The following is a 23,782-nucleotide window of genomic DNA, read 5'->3' as shown; positions in this document are numbered from 1 at the left end:
TGCAGAGATGCAGTCAGACAAAAGTATCCTAGGATGTGACTATAAAAATGACAAAATACAACCAAATTCCTCAAATCCCAGACTGCATTTGTTGCTATTGCTTCCTTCCTGACCTCCATTTTCTCAGTGCTTTCAAGCTGCCAGTCTTCACTAGCTTCACACAAACTCCTCCAGAAGCACAGGAAAGGCACAGTGGCTAAATCTCTCTGTAGAGTCCAGTGTAGACATGGTCTGACTTGGAGAGATTTAACTGGCCTATCCGTATTCATGATTTTATATCTCAGTCCAAGGTCATCATTTACAAATGATCTGTATGCCAACATTTACAAATGGTGTTGAAATGCCTTTCTGTTAGCTTTAAGCTCGGATGTTGTGTGCGTCTGCAATTATCTCACTTCAGGATTGTACTCTAAACATTGCTAAAGGTCAAATACATAACCAGGTAGCTCCAAAGCAAAACTGCACTGACCATCAGTTATCGTATGCAAAACATCAAAATGCTACTTTACCTCCAGTCTGTTCACTCACTATTACTTTAATAGGGATGCACAAATAAACCAGACCAAACCTGAGCTGTGCCAAGACAGCACATCACTCAGCCCTTTGCCCAAGACTTGCTCAGAGAGAAGCAGTTGCAGCCTGGCACATCTCTGCACTAATGTGCTCATTCAGCTTATAGACTTTATTGTCAGTCATGTCCTGAGTCACTTGAGTTGCAGTCCATCCATAGAGACACACATGGTTACCTGCTATCCCCCTCTGTCTCCACCAAACCTTACACAGGGTCACATCCCTACTGTATTTCTTCCCATCCTGCAGTCATTCCCAGGAGGGAAGAAACGTACAAGAGAAATGTACCATTTCAGTTGTCTCTGCTCAGCTATCAGAGCCTCCTGTGTCTTTTGGACAATGAGATGCAGAAGTCTGGGGAGGCATAGTGGGGGGAAACAGTCTCTGTCCCTCCTCTTACTGACCCTCCCTTGTCACCCGTGACCAAGACCTGCCCTCGATGAAGTGGCCAAACCCATTACAGGACCATCCCTTCTGCAGCCCCACCACTGTTGCTCTTCCCAGCCACACCCATGGGAGGAAGGCAATCACTATCCTCCTGCGCTGCTGGCAAAACAGGGAGTCTTCCCTGTTTTCTACTACATTTCCCAAGGACATCACAGATGGATTTGATTTAAATGCTATTACAATATGATGCTGCCTTTATATCACAAAACTAAAAATTCCCCTTCCATTCACTGCATTAAAACCAATATAAGCATACTCTTCATTTCAGTTTGTAACGTTTCTTGCTGCTGTTAAATAGGGAATATTTTAATTGTATTTCTGATTTTTCCACTAGAAGCCTTTACATTCATTTACAAAGAGGTACTGAGATAGGAGATGGAACTGCTAAGGAGCTTTATCAAATAAGTCTCAGGCCTGCTGCTTCCCACAGCCTGCAGAGAGGGTATGTTGTTTCCTCCTCTGGCTTGATTCCAGCTCTTCACAGTGATCTACATAAAAATAACAAAAATTTGATTTCTGCCCTTGTATTCCTTATTTCCTACCTTTTTTAAAAAAAATGTTCATTACAATCTCTCACCTTCCTGTATCTCTAAATAATGTCTGAAGTGCTCTGTTCAGTCAAAATATTTTTCTCACTCTTAGTTTACAGAGCAAATCTTTGGCAAATTTTGAAGATATTTTAATCCAGCACATTTCTCAGACATGTGAAAGTTTACCATCATTGAAACAATGTCTGAATTTTAAAAAATTGTAAAAATCAGAATAAAAATTCTCTTTCCAAGACTGAGATTTTATGATCAATAGTCTGTCCATATGACTTTATGATCATAGTACATCCAGGTCTCCTGTGCTTCAGCTTCCTGAAGATTTTGAGGAATTTCTGAAGCATGGGCATAAGCCCAGCCACTTTCATATGGCACATCAAATATGACTCTTTCATCTGGGCCCAAACTGGTCAACACCAGACTGAACATGTTTGAGTCCTTTTTATGCAAACCATGCTGTAATTGTGGCTTTGTGCTACAGTGATAGTATTAGATAGTATTTGATTATAAAAAAAAAATTAATAAAATCAGATGAGTGGGTAGCAGGGTGAAGGCTGAGTACAGATGAAATCTGAATGCAGATAGCTGAAAAATAACAACGTGGAGACACTTTTAGAAAACTGAATTTTAATTATCGATATATTAAACAAGCAAGTACAGAAATAGCTCTTCCTTACCCATACCTGACATCTAGATGACATAACTCTGGACTCTAAGTGTAACTGAGCAGCAGGAAAGTAAAGTACACTTCATTGTTAAAAAAAAATTCTTAATGTTTAAGTCACATAATCGCAAATACATCTCCACTGACTTCAGTCAATTAACTGAATGCACAGGACCTCTTAAGTCTAATAAAATCAGGTAAATAATTTTACTAGCTAGCTTCCATGAAACAAAAATCTTACACATTGAAAGGTCATACATTCAGTGGAAGAGAGTATTAAGACTGCCAGCTCTCTATTTTATGGCAAATATTGAAGTATCTGCAAAATCCAGTAGGAGAGCAATTCTTCCTTGTATGCACAGCGCATAAATTGGAAGAACTTTCACACAAAGCCAAAACAAGTTCTTACAGTTTTAGATTCAAAATTTCAAGTTATTTAGGACTACCAAAAGTATACATGTGTCCCCCCACCAAAGCCACGGACTGATAACGTGTGGGACAAAAATCTTGTAACTCCCAACTAACTGCTAAAAGGCAAAAAAGAAATGTCATTAAACAACATTCTTGTGTACATGCAAATTTTATTTAGGCGATCAAGTCATCTTGGAAGACAATATACTGGCAGGCACAACATACTTAAGCTCCACCAAAAACACATGACCATTAATCTCCTGAAGGATTTCACATAAAGCTGACAATTTTTGCTTCCACCAGCAATGCTTATTTACTAAATCCTAGACTGGACTTCAAGCTATTATTTTGAAAAGAAAACAAATTGTCTGCACAGCAAAGCACCATTTTGTCCTAGTTGTCTAGCAATGACTCCTGATCTTTGCACTGTCAAGTTTTATCAGCCCACTAAAACAAACAAACAAACAAATAAATAAACAAACAAATAGATAAATTTCCTCCCCAAAGCTCAAGCAGGTCCCCAACAGGCAGGACACAAACCTGCACAGTGCAGCTCCCAGCCAGAAGCAGCGCACACACACACACTTCAGACAAACAAAGCAAATAACATTTGAACATTCTTGCCAAGTGAGATTATGTGTTAGTGTACCTCCCTCTCACACATATGCACAAACCCACACATTACACAGCAAATAATGCTCACAGAACAGAACAAAGACCCTTTGTTATTGTTCCACAAGGTTTTGCAAAATCCCCTTCTTTGTCTAAAACTGAATTAACAGTATTGCTAGAGCCCTAATAATTTAAACATACAAAGCTTGCAGAGACAGACTATAGATTTCTTTTAGAGCAACCGGTAACATTAAAAAAATACAGATATGCTTTGAGAACAGAAGCTCCTATTTACAAGCATCTTTATTCAGCAAATTTTAGCAAGTAGCAAATATTGCAGCCATTCGAACACAGACCCTCTGAAGGGACACATTGGAGACTAAGGCTTATCACATCCAGTTGTGTTTTAACAGAATCTCTTAAGGTTACCTTCCCCCCAAACAGAAGTGCTAATAACCAATAAAATTAAAAAGCCACCGTAAAGCAAAACAACTAAAAATTTTCCAAAAACCAGCAACTCCTCTCCCTGTTTTTTAACCCCAGCACCCTTAGGAGCATGTCAGTGTGAATGAAGAAAACACGGAAAAAGAAAATAATGCATCTTCACAATTAGAACTGAACAAAGTATGACACTAAAAGGGATCATTCAGGTAGCACTAACGAGGAACCTCTCCAGCAGCCTCCCTCGACAGAGGCTGCCCTGACACACATTTATCTTGCAGGGCTCAACAGCATCCCTCTGCTGACAAGACATTCTCCTACCTGAAGCTTCATTTTCCAGCATGAATGCACGTGTGTATCCTCAGTGCAGCTTTTCCTGGTTGCATGACTCCTGTTCTTCAGACTAAAGAGACAGAGGGGTGCAAGCAGAGCTGCAGTCTGCCCTACATTTGGCCTCAGATAAATAGAAAGAGTTGGTGCAGTACATGCCTGGGCTTGTTTAAGTCGCCTAAATATAAATACTAGTGTAGCTTAAACTAGACTAACTACTTCCTCCAGCTGATTACAGTGAAAAGAGCTGGTGATGAATAATGCATGAGAGCTCCCCGTGAACATGATCCATTCCTTGCAGCAGCTGATGTCCATCTCTCCCCGCTTCCCCAAAGCACTCCTTAGCAATTTTTGTGCTATGAAGCATAACAATTCTATAAATGTACAAAGAGCAAGGATGATGACCCTTCCAGATCCATTTTCTTTCCTCATTAGCCAAATAGAGCTGGTGATTTTCTTTTTTCTTTAATAAAAATGTATATAGCTACAAGTCAAAGAAGGCATGATGAGCACAGAACCACATCTCTGGGAGAACATAACACTTGTAAATTCAGTTGCTTAGTAATTAATTTTTCTTAAGGGCTGTGATGCAAGAAAGCTGTGTGAAGATGAACACTGAAGACAGCAAAAGAATGTGACAGACCAGAAAATAATACTGTATGAAGAAGGTGGAAAAAAAACAAAACGCTTACTGCAGCAGGTGAGTTCAGTTGACTGTTTACAGAAAAAATATATTATTCAGGAGAACTTAGTGGGTGGAGTAATACAGGAGGCAAGTTCACATGCTTATTCTCTTAAGCAATAAATTTTGCTGTGTCAGTAAAATTTTTCAAGCCAACTACAAAAATAATTTTCGTGTATTTTTCTAAAGAGTGAACAAACAGAAGAGCAATTTGTACATAATCTATTTGCAAACACAATTATTGCAATATGCAAATACTACATGTAGGTTTGGGTCTATTTCTCAGAATTATTTTGTTTTGACTTAGTTGCTAGAAGCACATCAAGTTATTTGGCACTTGTGTTTCAGTTACCCACTGCAATCCGAGGGACACTGCTGTCCAAACACAAGTGACAAGGCTCTCCAAAGCCATTCGTTTCTTGTAAAGGAAATCTGGCTTGTCAGTCTCGCAAGCAACAAGAGTTAGGGTCTGAGGAAATTGCCTCAAATTGCACCAGAGGAGGTTTAGATTGGCTGTTTGGAAAAATTTCTTCACCAAAAACGTTTTTAAGTGTTGGAACAGGCTGCCCAGGGAAGCAATTGAGTCACCATTCCTGGAGGTATTTAGAAGATGCAGATATAGCACTTAAGGCTGTGTTTTAGCAGTAGATTTGGAAGTGTTAGGTGAATCACTAGATACAGTGATAGCGAGGTCATTTCCAGCCTAAATGATTCTATGATTTACAGTGAGGGAGTTCATGCAGCTTCCTAAATTCTGAACCATGGCTCTTCAGTTTGGGCATAACTTAATTCTCTAGACAGCTCTGAAATCACATGTCTCAGGTCACATCGTAACTAAAGAGACACTTCCTGCTTTATACCTCCAATTCACACAAAAGATGAGAGAGAAAAGGTAAAGATAACACAGAACAGAAACAGAAAGGGATATTAAAAATGTTAGAGTCATCTGAAACTCAGTTGTGACTGCTTGTTACTTTGGAAGAACTCCTCTTTTGCCTCTGCTAAAGGTGGTCCTCCTGCATGGATCAATGCTTTTATTATCAACTTATCAAACTTATGTCTCTCTAGAGGACATTATCCAGTTACATTTATTGCTCTGCTTTGATACCCTGTGACCTCAGGAATGTGATGCACACACCACAAAGGCACAGGAAAGGATTTATCTTTTCAGCAACTGTTTTTACAGATCATCTCCATCTTTTTACCCGCATCAGTTCTTGCCACATCCACTTTTAAACTGAAGTTTTCAGACGACTGCACCCTATTAAAAATGCAGTTTCACCACAAAGTTACATAGTACAAATCTGGTGGCAAAGATCACTATGAAAATACTTTGTTTCTCATGCTCTCCCTCTTAGGTCAAGGACAACACCCTGAACTAGACAGAGCTTTTGTCTCATCCAACACAACTAGTCCTGTGTCCTGTGCACTCAGTAACTCACTGTTTCTCCCTCCCCCCCACAGAGTGCTCCTTTTAAAAAAGAAAAACTCCAATGAAAAATCACATCCACACAAGCATTACCAGCTTTACAACAAAAGCTATGGAAGCACTTCACTTACCAATATCCTACAGATAAACAAACCACAAGGAGGCAAAGTATCTTAACATTTAAAAACTGAAGCCTTAATATCTTCCTTCAGGCTCCTCCATGATGATTTTAAAAGTGGAAACCAAGAGGCTTCCAGAGAATTAGCAGGGCTTCCAACAGTAGGAAAGCAGGGGCTTTGCATAAATCCAGCCTTGTATGCCAGGTAAGCAACCAATTCTGCACATGACAGATGCAGAATTACTTTTTAGAGGGAGCTTCTGTCTCTGCAAAGGAAGCCAAAAGGGCTACACCTTGTTAGCAAACAGAACTTCTGCCTTAGCTGAACTTGGGCTGCTGTGGATTCATTCACTACCCCGATATTTTCTTTCATTTGGAAGATAGTGTTGAATTCTGAGATTTTTTTTCCCAAAGGCTCTGAGGCTAATGGCCATGAATTAGTAGAGGGGAGGGGAAAAAAACATGCCATTAACATGCATTTCTAAGGCTTCTATAAAGGGAAGCACTTTATCTAAGCTCAGTTAAAAAATTCACACAGCCCTCTGGATATTTACCCTCTTCCTATTTGTACTTCAGGAGGTTGGGTGAAAGGTTATGAAGGTTGGTTTCTAAATTCAATAGGTGTATTACTACCATTACAAAGAATTATGCAAACACAACAAGCTGGAAGAGAAATACAGTGTCATTACATTCTGCACCAGTGTTACACCAGTGAACTCTCAGCAGAACTATGTGCGCACGTGGCCCATGGTACTGCCCCTGTGACACCAAATGTTATGTGAGAGTTTCTGGGAAAAGTAAACCAGAACATAAACCGATGAGCATGACAACAATTAAACACACTTTATTATTGCAGACCATTTCTCAGACCATTCTCTCCGCTACATATTCAACTCAAAATGCAACAAAAGCATTAAAGCCTATCTGCCTTCCAAAAAAGTGTGCTTCACAGCGATTTAACTTTAAAAAAAGTGTTTTCCTAACTTTTGAAAGAATGACGAGCTCAACTGTTTTTTTAATCCATCCATTCCTTTGAAATCATGGGATTTGCACCAAAAATTTGCTTGTCCATTTATAGACACCTGCTCCTATACAAAACCTCCAATTTCTATTTATCAGAGCTCCAGGTCAAAAAAAAAAAAAACAAAAAAAACCCCACAAAAAACAAACACATTGGAAACAAGAATATTCAAAGTCCAAAGCCATGTGGCAAACAGCTTGGAAGTAACTTGAGTTCATGGATTTTTTTAAAGGGATGTGTGACAATACTTAGAGTTAACATACTCTTCAGTCTTGCATCCCAAAATAAAGCAAGTTGCTGCTTGGTTTTTTTTTCTCAAATACCGAATATTTTCAAATACTGCAGTCTAACCAATATGTTAAGTCTTATGTTTGTGAAGCTAAAAAGAGCAGTTTAAAAATTAAAGGCATTCAGCCGAACAGCTTTATATTTCATTTAATATGAGCAACATTTTGTAGCATTCTCCTGCATGCCTGAACAAACATGTTGCCAGTGTGAAAGGAAGAGAGGAGGAAAGGCCTCACCGCAGCAAGAAGAGTGCTTAGCAAAATCATCTTTCATTCATGTGCACTTGCTAGATAAAACTTGAAATAATGTGTGTGGAATAAACTCACAGACATATCACTTCATTACATGCTTATGCTAGGGGCCAAGCTGAATCATTTTGGTTAAGGATTTAGCTACTGGCTGGCCAGTTAATTTTACAGTCAAATTTTGTACAGTCTATTTAGTTTCTCCCATTTTTAAATAACTGCAACCTCCTGGGGAAATTCTCTACTAGACCATCTGCTCGTTTCCTATAAATCCTCTTTTCAGACCTTCCACAAATTTCTGAGCTGCCAATCAGAACTTCTTTGATGTCTGGGTTAACAAAACCCCAACTATTCTGAATTAAAACCTGCAGTACAAAGAGATTAGTTGTCCCCTGATCAGTAAAGTAACAGCAGCAAAGCGAGTCATTTCTCTGAAGCACACCTCAAGCAGCAGATCCACTCCTGGTGGATGAGCACTTACGGTCCTTCCCTGGCTGCAGGACAGTCACAAGCCAGGGGACAATTCACTTCACACTTTCAGCTTGTTATTGTCTCTGGAGTTTCTGCTGTCCAAGCACCTCGTTTGCTACCATCTCATCATCTCAGCTGGTACCGCCTGCTGGATGTTTCCCAGGTCTAATCTCAAAGCAGGGTTGAGGGAAGGGAGAACCAACTTGAATGACAAAAAGTAGAATGGGGAAAGATGACATAAGGAGTTGGTAAATACCAGGCAGTGTTTCCTGTCTGTGCATTCCCATAATTATGCTTGTGAAAGCACTGCTCTGCTCTTCTCTGGCTTGTGAAACACTGCAGGCTCTGCAGATCCAATGATACACCAGACTTTTTCCAAACAAACAAGGCTGAAAGGAGTTTCAGCAACCAGGAACACTCTGAACAAGCTAATGGACTTTGATCCGGCAGATGTTTTTCCAAGTACATGTGAATTTCACAGAAGAAAGAAGTAGTGAAGATTCTACAGACATTTTAAATTAAATTAGTGCCAGTCTCCAAACTGTACCAAGTGTTAAATTCCACATAAATCACTCTTCTAACCCATGCTTCTATGGAAAAGGCAGAAAAGGAGCAGTACCTTTTGGTAGGAGCTAGCTTTTGTTGATGCCGGTGTCTAACTCAAATACTGCAACATCAATTCACAATGCTGCAAAGCAATTAAGAGCTGCTTACCCAAGGGCTGTGGGTGTTACTAATGCAACTATAAAGCAAGATTGAGGTATAACAGTAGCACCTGAAGAATTTTCCAAAAAAGACTACTGAAAAAACAAAACAAAACCTAGCAACAACCCAAATCCACACAAAGCAACTTAGACTATCAAAAACTGGATGGCTGAACACGAAATGAAATGGCCAAGCAAGTAAGGGGCATATAGAGCTTGGTAATGCTTCTATTTCCCCTCACATCTACATTTTTGGCCTCATAAAACAGAACTGAGTTCAGACCAGTGGACTGCACACAAGTTCTCCCCCCAGAAAACTGCACAGGCAGGAACTAGTTAAGTCACTTTCATAAACATTTGAGAAATCTAGGAGAAAAAAGTAAAAACCAGAACTTTCCTATAAAGAGGAACTGTATGAGCTTCCTCAAAAGTTTCTCCAAAAACAACCCCAAAACAACAGAAAAAAACCCTACCCAAAAAGCCTCACCCCAAAAAACAGCCCATCAGATTAAAAAAATCACAACAGCTAAAACCTACCCAAATATGCAAGAAGAATTCACCAGAAGGAATACAACAGGCATGCGGTCAGTGCTCTGCATTAGAGCACCCCCAAAAATTCTGGTTATAAACCGGAACATCAGACTTAGTTATTTCTGTCACAATGACTGCACTGAAAACCATCAGGACTATAAAAACAGCTTGATCTCATCTGCCTTCCTTCACTCTGCAATCCAGAGACCTGGGTGTGCCTCACGTTTCCTACAGGTAGGCAGAGAGAAGTCAGTGTTAAAAAAGGACTTTAACAATGTATTACTGTGTTCCAGTTGGGTACCCCGTCATCATTCTTGGGGCAGGATGGCATGGGAGCACCAGAGCCTGCCACTGAGTTCCTGGCAGGCTATGTGAGTAGTGAGACCACAGGAAACATTTTCTAGAAGAGGCTAAACCATGAGAGTGCATTTCACAGGGGGTGAGAGGAAAGATACCTGGGTTTTACTGGATGAGGTGTGGATGGATGTCACTTTTAAAAGTAGCTCCTTTAAATGAACTACTGCAGCACCAGAGGTAGAGAGATATCAAAGAGAAACCTTTATGGAATTGCTGGGCTATAGTAGTTCTTATTTATTTTCCAGATGTTTATAGATGGGCTTGTGTTACAAAGGTCTGACTGAAACCAACCAAGCTGCTAAAATATTTAGACCTAGATATCAGAACTCTTGAAAGCAAATCTTTGGATCTGGAGATTTAGCACAATCTATACGTATTCCTGATGGCTCCTTGGGGCAGCGTGAGGATTCCTGGGAGTTTGGAAGCAGAGCAGCAGGGCTGGAAAGAGGCTAAAACTGGGAATGCTTTCAAGAGATAAGCAGCTGCCACCAGTCATGCTCAGCATGGGACTGGGTAGACTGGGGACAGTTCAAAATGCTCATAAATCTAGGAACAACAGCAGTGCTCTTAGTTGTATCTACATTCAAAAAGAAACAGAGGTTTATAGATGATAAGGGAAAAGCCCCAGGATTAAACAGTCTGGCATGAACATGATACAGCTGGAACTGAAACTCTGAGGGGACAACACAGCCCAGACATACAGGTTGTGTCTTTCTTGTCACCTGCGTTCATGGGAAAGGCCCAGTTTCCCATGGAAACTGCAAGCTCCTATACACTTCAGTCAGTTCATTGTTAGTAACCATTAAAATGCATATTTTAGAATAGCATTAGTTATTCAGGCTCCAAAGCACACAGAAAAAAACACTGTAAATTGAACTCTCATACCTGAGCATATTACCTCCTCTTGAAATTCTCCCCACTAACTTTTGCAGAAGAAATATCCCTTACAGCAGCTATGCTCAGGATGTGATTGGGAAGAAATGCTGCCTTATTGCAATCATGCTGACCCCATTTGTTGGATGGGGCTTTTTTGCCAGTCTGTTGTCTCCTATTAACATTTCCCTGAAGGTCTGTTTTTGCTCAGTAGAACTCCCACCTTTACTATGTCTGATATAGTGGAGTGTTTCCTTCTATTTCTCTTCTCAAATGTTTCCATCTAAAAATGGAAAAAATTATACTGATATAAAACATGTTCAAAAGCAAAGATCTGACTGATGACAGATTTGATGTTGACCTTATCAAATGAAGACATCCCTGCTGTTTCCACAAGATTGGTGCTAAGCCAGGCATCAGTCAATATTTTCAATAATAGTATGGAAATTAATTTTAAAAGAAAACATAGGAAATTCTGCTAGTTATATTTACAGGTAACACAAAGCTTAGCAGGCTGATGAGGCTTACAGACACTTCACAGATACAAAGCACGTGAAACTGATTTGGGGGAAGAAACCCCACAGTCCTAAAACTTCCTTTTATTTTCACCAAAGTGACACAGGCTGTGATTGAAAATTATGTGGGTTTCAGCTTATAAAGCAGAAGTACAATAGAGGATTAGATGTAGAAAGCTGTAGAGAAGTGACAAGTGGAAATGAGAACCTGAGTGGGGTTTGAGGACAGGATCAATGCCATTCACCCTTGCATTAGAGCAAGCAGAGTTTTCAGTTTTCCCTCTGAACTGCCAAGGCAGCATTGGAGAACTGAGGGAGGACAAAATCTGGAAAGCCACTGAAACCCTACCAGCAAGAGCAGCACAGCTAACCTTGTAAATAAGATACTTTTTCGGTGTCTCAACCTTTACTTTCAGACAGGAAAAGAGAAGCCCCAAAAGGATATCTTTCCCTCATTCCCCCTGCCCCATTTACAGTGCTGAAAGAAACACCCTACTGGGTGAGATTCCAGAATTTTAACTGTAAGCTTTTAGATAAAGTGAATGACCTCGCTTGTTTTCAACACATAGGTCCAAAAGCACAATTTAAGAGCCTGTTTCAATTAGTCAAGAAAGAGCTGCTAGCAACTAGCAGGCAAAGCCACGGTTTCTGTGCACTGTGATGGTGGCTGGCATGGAAACAAACTGCAAACTAAGACAGAAGCTTTACCCTTCATCTTCAAATCAAGGCTGGAAGCTGAAGTGCCTCTTCCAAATACCATGAGTTATAGGTTCAATGTACAGGGGCAGCTACACACAACACAACACAGGTAATTCCAAGTCAGATGTGGCCACCCCTGCTGGCCTTCGGTGTCACAAATGTCAAAGGAATCATTAAAATAAAACAAGCCATTTTCAACCACATTGATGGGAGAGGGTTTTGGGGGTGGGAAGTGCTATTTTTATGATGACTCCATCTAGGAACTAGGACAATCAGCCCTTTATTACCAGCATCTAAAAATTATATACATATATATACATACAGGTATGTATGTTCTGATTTTTAAAAAAACTTTAATCTGTACTCCAGCATGCCTGTTCTCCTTCTGCATTAACTTTGTCATTGCATAGTGACACAAAGTTTTATTGCTGATCTGGAGCAATTGTAAACCAAATAGTCAAGTTTTTCATATTAATCACAGAAGAGAACCAGCTCAGTCTTATTCCCAGCTGTAAAAGAGAAGGTATCTTTTCTTAGATTAAGTACAAATTAGCAGTGACAGTACCCAGTGGTCCTAATTTGCTAGTGCTCCCATAGTACCCTAGTGCTTCCCTTGTCACTACTTAATTTAAAGTGTCTTTGGTTTAAAGTCTACATGTTGACATGGTATGTGGTAGCTATGCTTCACTTCTCCCAAATATCCCAATCACGGAGCATGAAAACAGAAACCTCTCTATTTAGGGGTCACTACCACAAATCTGCTTGCAGATGTTTCAGTAACTCCAGTGTCTCTCAAGTACCTGAAGCTTGTTAGCGGCCAAAGAGGACATCACATTCCAGTATTTCATGCAGAACAAAGTTGCTTAACTGTTGTTAAGTTAACCAGCTCAGAGAAATTAAGATGCAAAAAAGAGCAAATGTTTCACTTCATTGCATTCAAGGCTGCCTTACAATCTTTATCCAATTAATGTGCTTTCAGCCATCTGAGTAATGGTAAACATACCTAAGAATACTGGAGGGAAACCAAGCCCAAACAACTCTTGTATTCTCTGGGATCAATCAAAAGTTTTCACTGTTACTATGCATAAAAACTGAAGCAAGGAAGTATCACACAAGCCACTGACTGAGGTAAACACATGTTGTTTCAACCTGAACAACCCATTAATCACCTCCTCTTGCATCTACTGCTTGGGAATATTACTAGAAATAGGCAAGCAGATGACTGCCATGAGAAACTTTACAACTGACAAGGAGTTTGTGCATCTAGTCACAGCTGGCTAAAACATTTCTGATTTTGCAATTTTCCATTCAGCAAAAGCTGTCAACGTGTTACAAAGCTGCCTGTTCACCACTTTCAGGAAAAATAAGTCAATTGATCAGGTGATATTCAAAAACACCAAGATCAGCCTCTTTTAAACTTTTAAAGTATCTTTTTTAGGCTCCTCTCTCTAAATTCTAGGAAAAGGATAATCTCATACTTCTTTTAAGAATTTTATGCCAATCCATAATTACCATGAGATATTACATACGATACGCTTAACTAATGAACACAACTACACACTAGAGAGTGAATTTGACTTGAGAGTTAGGGAGAAAAATACCTGAGTGACTTTTTAGATAAAAAAAGCCATGAATACTTCTGTGTCTATGAGACCTACAGCAGTGATTTTCCAAGGTGTAAGTACCAAAGAGTAGGAAATACAATTATCCTTCAAGGCAGTGAGGCACACTGGAAGTCTTTGACTCCAAATCTACCTTTGATAGAGACCTCAGTAAGTTACATGAAAAACTGAGATGTACACCCCATTTCACTACTTCAAGGTCTCCAAAAACCTAAGCATAAGATGCAAGTTTATTACTAAAAAGGTTATAATGTTAAAAATACACCAAAAATTGCTACCACACTCATAGAATCTGATTATATGTATATCTGTGCTAAACAAAATCACTTCCAGTTACCCTGACAGATTCACAACATGCGTGCAAAGCAGTTGGTGACACAGCTCCAGATTCCTGCCTGCAGGAACACTAGAAATGCTGCACCCTTGGAGAACATGGTGGAGACATGCAGTGCTCACTTAGCACAGGGGTCAAGTCCAGTGCTGCAAACTAAAGGACAACCCTCTCCCTGACACTAACAGCTACCTGTAGTCCAGGTGCACAAGGAATCAGATGTGATCTGCATCCAAGCAAATGAAAAAAATTATGAACAGGCCACTTTGGCTCATTTTCATCAACATCAAAGTGGTGTTTATTTACAGGAAGAGAGGACTGGCTTGTAAATAAACTTAAACCTTGAATCACTGAATAGGTGATTCTGCTCCTTCCTTTGTTTCAGAAATTCAATTCTTGACTGCTAAAAATTGGAATTCTGAATTTCAACCACTGACTTCACAGAATACACATGTGGGCTTCCTCAGTAATAAAAGCATGCTTTTACTTGTGGCTATCATGCGAAAAATCTCCAAAAGAAATTTCCTAAAACATGAGCTACTTCTTGTGCCAGAGAGAAACATGTTTAGTAGCAGATGAGAGACCATCACTTCCGGGACCAAGAGAAGCTAAATGAATCCCAAGGTGGATTTTGTTTCTAGGTGTGAAGATTATTGACTCAGAAGGTTGTACTCCTAAGACCTTAGATTCAGCAAAGGAGGGATGAGCCATTTCTGAAGACCAACTTCCCCTGTCAAGAATTATTCATAGATGGCATACGGGCCAAGTAGAAATAGCTAAGTTCAAGGTGCAAATATAAGCCTATATATAATTCTGCTGAAGATTTCACTGTAGACCACTGGTGTGCAGGGTTTAAGGGGATTCAGCAGATTAAAACTACACATAGTTTTAAAAATCCCTGAGGTTCAAGTACATTAAGAGTACTACACCAAGCCTCCCTGGCAGAATTGTTAGTCTTCATTCTTCTCTCAAAACAACCCAAAACAAAACACCCTAAAAAACAATCCAAAACCCAACCTGCTTTAATTCACCAGGGAAAGAAACACATCTGACTGAAAGACCAAATCAACAAAGTCATTCATTATATATCAATGCATGAAACAAAACACCCTACAGGACAAAATAGCACCTATACTTCCGGGATGTCACATTTACAGAAATTACATATAATAAACAATGAACTTTAAAAATCAGTTTGCAGGAATGTGACAGCCTCGCTTGAAAGAAACAGTATAGCCAATGAATGATGAAAATCACTGCGCATTACAATCAAGTCTTGACTAATATCTTTGTGGAGCTGTGATGATTTCAGCAACACAGGTATTCATATGCACATATACATCACTGCGGGATCATGACTAACACATGTCTCATAAGAAGGCAAATAAACAAGCATGCTTCTGCTAGGGAAGGAAAAAAATATAAACTCATACAAACTCCAAAGTCACGCGCTCACATCCAGGGCTTCCTTTATGGAAAATTGTTGCACATTAACACACACCAGAAACATTAACAGACCTGCAAAATACCACCCAAGCATACATGACCATCATGCTATTAAACAGCATCAGCACTTCTTTTAGAATACTGTATTTTTTGAAGAATGACTCAGCTTATTTAAGTGAGTGCCTAATAAAAGCCAGTGAAAAAGTGAGCGGCTAATAAAAGCCAGGCAGATTTTGTTAACATCGGAGAGGTGGTTTAAAACTCAAGTTAATGAAACAGCTAGAGATTGTAATCATTAACTCTAAGTTTCTGGTCCCGAGACATCAAAGTAAGGAGTTCACATGCAATAAGCAAAGTCAAAACATAGATTGTAAACAAATGAGTGATTATAAGCACACTACAAAAGGTGAAACTACTGAAGCTGCTTCTCTGAAGAATCACTACCTAAAACTCTGCTGCTATAGCACTGCTGGTAGTTTTCATAATGTTTACTGAATTTTTAAAAAAGAAAGCGTTTTCTCCTCTTTTCCCTCAAAACCCTTTCAGAAACCACTTCCCACACTTTGCCTTTTGTAATTCATTCCCACTCAGCAGCCATCTGCTCCTTTCCTCACACACACATGCTGTACGCACTCCAAAACAAACACAATGCAGAATCAAACAGCGTGATCTGACTTTTTTGTTAGGACTGCTCAGGCAGGAGCAGCTCCCATCCCATCCCATCCCATCCCATCCCATCCCATCCCATCCCATCCCATCCCATCCCATCCCATCCCATCCCATCCCATCCCATCCCATCCCATCCCATCCCATCCCATCCCATCCCATCCCATCCCATCCCATCTTGCCCCTTCATTGGGGGTTGCTGGGAAGCAGCATGTGCTAGCTTCCAAGAGCAGGGCTCGAGAGGACCAGCTTCTCACCCTGCACTCAAGCACAGTAAGAGCAGAAGAAATTCAGGAAAGTCACAACACTTTGCACATTCCCCATGACTGACATTGAGCAATGCTCACCTTCAGGAGGAAGACCCCTCAGCTCTCCACAAACCCCATGCCCACCATGTCCTGCAGCAGAGCTTTGGGCCATCAGCACCAGTGTCTGCAGACTGGGACTCTGGCAAAGCTTATATCTCAAAGGATGCAGTGACAAAGGCTTCCAGCTGCTCAGCTTTTATCCACTTGAAGTCCTTTACCAGAGCTACTCAGCAGTGCCAGCCCTCTTTCACAGAAGGGAGTCAGGATAGCATAAGAACCCAAAGGATTTGCCAAAACCATCTAGCAGGCTGTAAGATAAAAACAAATCCCAAATTACAGACCTGTCTTAATTCAGGCCTGGCCACACTCTGTGTGTTTCTTGTTTTCCAGGTACTATACCAAAGGCAAGGTTAAGTCATGCTCTTGCCAGGAACATGTGGGACAGTAGAAGAAAGCTCTTAAGTTGGCAAGGGGCAGGAAGAGTGGAAAGTGCAACTTTTTCTGAGAAATGATCCATTGAAAAACACACCAAGTAAAAAACAAGATTCGAATTTTCAGGAAAGGTCTTCACAATTCCCACCTACTCTGAGGCCATGCCTATAAGAACTACTGCAGGAGAAGTACATTCTGCTTCTCACAGAAGAGAAAAAATACTCAAACAATAATCATTCCATACTTAGCCAGTTTCTCTACAAAGCAAACTTCAGAAAGGAAAAATGCCAGGCCCTGTGTAATTATATGACATACCTACACAAACACACCAATCACAGTACAAAAAAATACGGGGTTAAATTCTCAAAGGATTTAGAGCCTGGCTGCTTAATGAATAATTTAGTTTAATGGGCAAGCAAAACTAAAAACACACATACACAGAGCCTTACAAAGCCTGAGTATTTGGACCAAATTCAGCCACTCAGATGTCATTCACAGGTCAAAGTCCAAAAAGTGAATGGAAAAAGTCACAGAGTGCTTCTGTACCTTAAAAACAGCTCTCAAAGTGTCACTCTACATTCAACAACATAAAGCACACACCTTTACCTTGAGAATACTGATCTATGACTACAAACTCCTGCAAGTGCATCAACTGCCTTTTTTTTGTCCAAGTTCTGCTTTTCCAGTAAGATGTGGCTTATTTGAATCAATAGGCCATAGTGCCTTTCCTGTTACTGGATGCTGGAGATCATTACAAAGGCAGAAGAACTTTATGAAGATGCATCACAATGTTCTTCACTCACTATAATTTCATCCAGACAAATTAGGCACTCAGTATCTTACAGATAACAGCTTGAGATGACATACCTGGAGATGTCTCAGATCTCTGCTGAGCACATAGCAGCCAGTAATACTGCACAGCACTTGGAAAACAAGAGGAGTGAGCAGAAGGGAGTTTCAGCTGATCGACTGAAACCAGCAAGTTTAAATCTGACTACAAGATTGATCTGCATCTGTGATAAATGCTGTGTGATCTTTAATGACAACTCAGTATTGATTACCAGGTTGAGGCCATAGAGAAGAAACAGTACTGTGCCCAAAAATTACTTGCACCAACATCTCATGATCTCTCATTTGACCACTGATCCCACCCATCCCTGATCTGCTTAAGAGATCTGCAGAGATCACACACCAGGAGGCCACAGTTAATGCACAGTTTTAGAAGAGCAGCGAAAAACTATTGCTGAGGGAGCTTCACCTTCTGCAGTAATGCAAACAACTTGTAGTAGACATCAGTCTGCTTCAGTGAGGAAGGCAGAAAGCTCTCAAAAAGATAGTGCTGTAACATAACCCAGAGCAACACCTCCATCACATGCCAGCATCGTTTCCTTGTTTCCCATCAAATCCTGAAAGCTGTTTGCTTTTGCATGCATTAGGAAACACTGCTGCCAGCATACTGCTCACCAAACAGGGGAAGGGGGGGTTGTGGCTTCTCACACACAATAGATTGACTCTCCTTTAAGTCAGGTAAGCATGAAGCTATTCCTAGTGAAGGGTAAGTAAGAAGCTAATGATGGTTATTAATAGCCCTTAAAGCTATCAGTTCATCTGAGTTAAATGCAAGAGTATTAATCCCTTTATGACCTTCCTCGTTTTAGTGGGGAAATGGACAAAGTTTCACGAAATACTGCTGCTAACCTCAGATTTCAACTATTTTAAATGCTGAAAGTTACACTAACCTGAATCTAGCAGGTTCTGTTATGTATACATATCACTGAGGACACAGACCAGAAATGGCAGGCAAAAGTCTTTCCTCCTAATGCTTTTTAAAATTCAACAGGATTTTTGCCACAGTCTTCCACAGGTATTGAGTCTACAATTTAATCCGCCATGAAGCATGCCTAGGTATTATACATCACTCAATATGAGAAACTGGACTGTAATGATAAAGGTGGTAAAGACTCCTTGCTGTTCTTCACTTAGTCACAAATCAGTACTCCAGAAAACTTCCTCATGTAGCAAGAAAAACTAGAATAAAACCAAGCCTTAACCTGAAATACAAGAGCTACATCTTGACCAGAAGCATAGAAGAAAAGAAATAGTAAGAGATCTGTACTATTCAGATTGAGAAGTCTTCCTCTGCAGCTCTACTACAAATGTGGATAACTAAGCACATCCATAATCACAAAAGATAAAGATAACGCAGGTTCTGGGGAACAGGAAAAACACTAATTTTTCAGAGACTGGTGGAAGTTCTCTGTCTAGGCACCTCAGTTCTTCACTTTCTGCTGCTGGGCTTCTTGAGCCTTTCCTCCAAAGGACTTCTTGGATGTTCTCCAAAGGACAATGCAGGATGTAGATACCAACAAGCCAAAGGTCTGGTTTGAAATACCAAAAAGGAAAGAAAGACAAAATTTCATCTGCTAGATTACACTCCACCTTTATTCACCTTGGCTTTAGCCACAGCATATTGATAAACAGGGGAAATATGTACATGAGTCTGCTCAATCTATAAAGTGCACACCTGGAAATGCACTTGGTCTAAGAAGATTGGTACTACAAAGCAAACCTATGTATTTATCTGTGAAATAGTACTATTGGTTTTGATTGTGGCTTGTGGTTTGATTTTGTTCAGATTGTCAAGTGGCTTTGTACAATTCAAAATATTTTAAGACCACAGTGTACATTTGTTTGAGTTGCTTACTGTTGCTGCACAGAAAAAGTAAGAAATTTACTATTCTTATTACATGATAAAGGTAAGGTAAGGTACTTGGTACCATGGTACTTGAATCAATCTGTGAAATGTTGCACATTTTTCTCAAAAACTATTTTATGTTTTTGCAGACATAAGAACTGTGTCTAGGCCAATCTATGTTGTCTAATGGGAACTCATGCAACTGAAATATGAAAGTATTGAAGTTACACTGACTTTGTACTGAAACACATTCTTTCTCAGCTTTACCTAGTATCAATCTCTTGTACAGTAGATATTACCTAGGGCACAACAACTACCTGCAACTGCTCAGCAGATTTGCCCAACACAGGATCATGTTTAGCTGCACTGCTGCTCTATATCTTGGAGTTTTCTCAACAGAAAAACAGGCATTTTGAAACTAAAATCTGATTAAAAATACAGCAAGGATAATCTAGAAATTCTTTTTCTCTTGCATCCCACCTCCCCTTTACTATATTCTTTAAGTATGAACAAAACTCAGTCTTGCCCAGCAGATCTTGACTGCATCCAAGAGTGAACAGGGACTCTGACTATAAAGTATCCTGGAACATCCTACCTGATGCAATATGAAAATTTAACTGGATTGGTCAAAGTCAGTAGATTAATAACTCAATTGCTCTCAGTTCATTGTAAGATCCAGTATTGAAGGTACACACCAGAAGCAGGAGTGAAGGAAGGGAACCTAAGAGCCAGGCTCATGTGCACAGGAGCAGCCACAGTGTCAGTAGAGCTCACACAGAGCTCCAGCTGTTCCAGTTGTAGTTTTGGCAGAATGCAGGACACTGGGGATGACTGAATACGCTGATGGAGACAGGAAGGACAAGACCTGGGAAACATGAAGTGTTTCCAAGTTAGCCTAATCTACTGCTTGCATGGTCCCACTTCCTCTTCAATACCGCACGTATTTAAACAAGGATTCTGTTCTGCTTCTAATGTGCTAAGGCTTGAAAATATAACAGCAACCCAGCAAGGGGAACAGTAATAAATATTTCAACTAGTTATCATGAAGGAAACACAGGGGATATTTGGTAACACTGAAGTCACTGGCTGGAAATGAAAAATGTGTTTAGAAGGAGAGTTTTAACTCTCACTTCTGGGCCCACTGCATGGTTAGAGGCACAAGTTGTTCTGATCTGCCTCCTAATCTCCATCATCCCAGAGCAGAGTAGTAAATTCACAGCACTGCCCTGCATTTGACAAAGGAGCTGTTTCACTCTCAGCACATACAGTTACTCTATGGGAGAGCACCAAAGGGAGGAAACAGCAGAGCCCTCTAACCTAGGGAGCTGCCCAGACATAACTATATGCAACAGGTGGGAAGTGACAGAATCCAGCAGACTCTTCAGACAAGGTGCTTTATGGATTTAGAGCACCTCCTCTGTGATAGTAACTTCTTGCCCAGTCCTGGCAACCAAAGGCAGAAGTGTGCCAGCCTAATTAATTACTGGTTTAAGAATATGAAGGGCTAGAATGAATTTTAAGATGCTACTAAGGACAAGACTCAAAAAATCCAGTATTAGTACAGTTTATTTCTCCTGGTGACTTTGATAGGTGCAATCTGGACAGCTGTCAGGTGAGATGGGTAGTCAGGACAAATTATCCCAACACATCAGAAATTACTCTTTTACCTTACTCAAAGTTAGTGTTGGTAAATCCCTTTCTGTAACATGACAGTGCTCTTCTAGTCCCTTATACATAAGGTACATCCTATCTGTAATCAGCATCACTCTAGGTCTCCTCAGAGTTAACCACTGCTGAGCAGTCCACAAAGCAAGCCCTGCAGTTGTACCATAATGTAAAACGTTCCCCTGACATCATTTTACATTAAAGCTAAAAAAACCACGAAGAGGTTTCTGTGGAACTGACAAATAATATAAGATCAATGCAGTACACTGTACACTAAAGCATGACGCACATAAAGGTCTCTGGGCTGGATCAGACACAGCTCAGATAAATAAGGTTGACGTGTGAAGACTACGACATAGTCTAGTATTCTTCACATGCTATTACAAACTGTTAGGTAGTGTATTGATTGGATTTTACTGGACTTATAATCAAGTATTTTTGCATTAGCACCACAGCAAGACCCCAGATTGATTCTACTCACACATATGCTCCCAAATTAAGAATACAAATCATAGTCTATAAAACAGTACAGTATGTATACATATGAGTGTATACAGCCTTCCTTGTGATATTCTAGTCACTTGGAAACACAAGCTACTACATGCTACCAAGAGCACAGGAAAACAGGATGCATGGCTATATATAGGGGGTCACATTCCACACAATTTTTCTTTAAATACACCTGTAACAGCTTCTACAAAAATGGTATTAGAGCCATCATGCAAATTCCTATCTGCCTTGAACTCTTATGCAAAATAGATGGCTGTAGCTTGCATTCTGCAGAAGTTACTCAACAACAATCTCTAGAATTTTGCAGCCAGCTGCTTTAAAATAGCAAATACAAGAAGATAATTTGGTAGTATTTGTCCTCATTAAAAGCAGCAGTAATGCAAGGAGTTGGGGCTTTGGAACAGAACCAGGCCTGATTTGGTAACTCCTATCATTCTATACTTAGATAACTTCCTGTGAAAATCAAGCATATCTGACAGTACCTGTTCCTCTTTTTCTTTGGTCTTGCTCCTGGAGACTCTGGAAGAGGTAACATCCTGAGTTGGAATGACAGAGATTTGATGCAGTGGCATGTTCATCACACCGCCTTGTTTGGTCCTATCATTTACAGGAAGGAGGCTTGAATGCAGTACTCATTCCGTGCCATTGTAAGGCCTTGCAACTAAAAAATAAAAATATTAGATGATGTTAAAGTAGCTTGAAATGCAATAATTTCTAAACAAAAGCTACGCTACAAGACATATGTCTTACTTTCTCTGGATTTTGGTGCACTTGCTGGGTGAGAAGAGACACAGAAATTTAAAGAATTTTAACTAGACAGGTCAGACCACAGTTAACACAAAATGAACAAAAATTCTCAGCCAGTTCTGAAAGCATTCTGAGAGCAGACCTAGAGGGCAGGGATCATGCTTGAGTTTGCTTGAATAGAGAGAAGAGCAGCTGTCAAGTTGAGCATGCTGCCTGGAGGTGCAGAGAACAAAGCTCATACAGGTAAATTTCCTAAACTGCCAACCCCCCATACTGGATCCAATTCAGAAGTCATCCTAAAACAAAGTGAATCCTTTAGCTTTGGCTAAAAACAGGTGGTAGCCCTCATTTGGTTCTTGTCATTCATATAAACCTGTACCACTGTCAGTTGAAAGATATATCACATGAGCTGTACCTTTCCTAAGACTATTAGAGATTAATATAATCAAAATCCCTCACTAGGGATTGTGAATTCACTGGATGGACTATACACACTTTATCCTTCTTTCACTCATGTAACAGGGAAGCATTACACATAGGAAAGATAGTGATAGACATAAATTAACCAAAATTGGCAATGCTAATCTGAAAGGCAGGCATAATTAACCATAGTTTTATTAGATTAATGAAGTTATATTAAATAAAAAGCTTTTTGAAACATGTAATATCATGGAGTGTTTGTCTAGAATGCAATTTGCCACAAATGAGACACAATCAATTGTGTTTAAAGAACAGATTAGAAGGGAATTAATACAGCAGGGACTATATTAAACAGGGCAACTGAATGATGCACTGTTCTTCTGTTTCCATAACATAAAAATTTTTTTGTTTGGGTGGTTTTGAGTCTGAAAAAGTAAAAACCAGAGACTAGATAAATGCTCTATGTATTATGTTGCTTACTAATTTGGAAGCGTAGCTTAGCACTTAGTGCATAACCTTAACTTATGCTGCATATATTTTTTATTTAACATTTAAATGTAAGTTTTGAAGATAGAACCAGACCATTCAGCACCTTTTGTGAAATCAAAAACCTAGAAAGCTTGGCCTATTTCCACTAGAGTCCACAGGAATACTGCAGTTGTGTAAAATGGAAACAGGATCAACTATTTTGACTGTTTTTGATTAAGCAATAGGAAAAAAAAAATAAGTTCCAAGAGAACTTCATATGAAGAGTGATAGTTCACTATTCTCTTTTCACTTAGGGGTAAAGAATTATCAAAGGTCATAAAGCAAATCATGAACAAAACCAAAAATGCCTGCAAGGTCTGCTGCATCCCAATCACACACTCCCTCTGCTGCGTGATGCCGTCTGCCCGTTCGAGCGCTCAGCCAAGTTCAAGAGCTTTACTGACACGTGGGCAGGATTTGTATTACTCCCACAGACGCCAGGACAGAGCATCATAAAGC

The 23,782-nt window shown here is 39.9% G+C and overlaps 1 protein-coding gene across 2 annotated transcripts in view; it reads right to left on the bottom strand.

Annotated features, from left to right (window-relative positions):
- Positions 1–22,280, bottom strand: part of MARCHF8 (membrane associated ring-CH-type finger 8) — a 66,290-nt gene extending 44,010 nt beyond the window's left edge. For both annotated transcript variants that reach the window (XM_062496419.1, XM_062496420.1), the window contains exon 1: positions 22,111–22,280. In XM_062496419.1, coding sequence (XP_062352403.1) covers positions 22,111–22,206 — 96 coding nt within the window. In that variant the 5' untranslated portion in view covers positions 22,207–22,280. The remainder of the gene's footprint in view (positions 1–22,110) is intronic.
- Positions 22,281–23,782: the final 1,502 nt, after the last annotated feature.

The sequence above is a fragment of the Cinclus cinclus genome, chromosome 7, assembly GCF_963662255.1.
Source record: "Cinclus cinclus chromosome 7, bCinCin1.1, whole genome shotgun sequence".
In the NCBI taxonomy this organism is placed as follows: Eukaryota; Metazoa; Chordata; class Aves; order Passeriformes; family Cinclidae; genus Cinclus; species Cinclus cinclus.
Note: the sequence above shows the minus strand (reverse complement) of the source record. Positions and strands in the feature narration are given on the sequence as shown.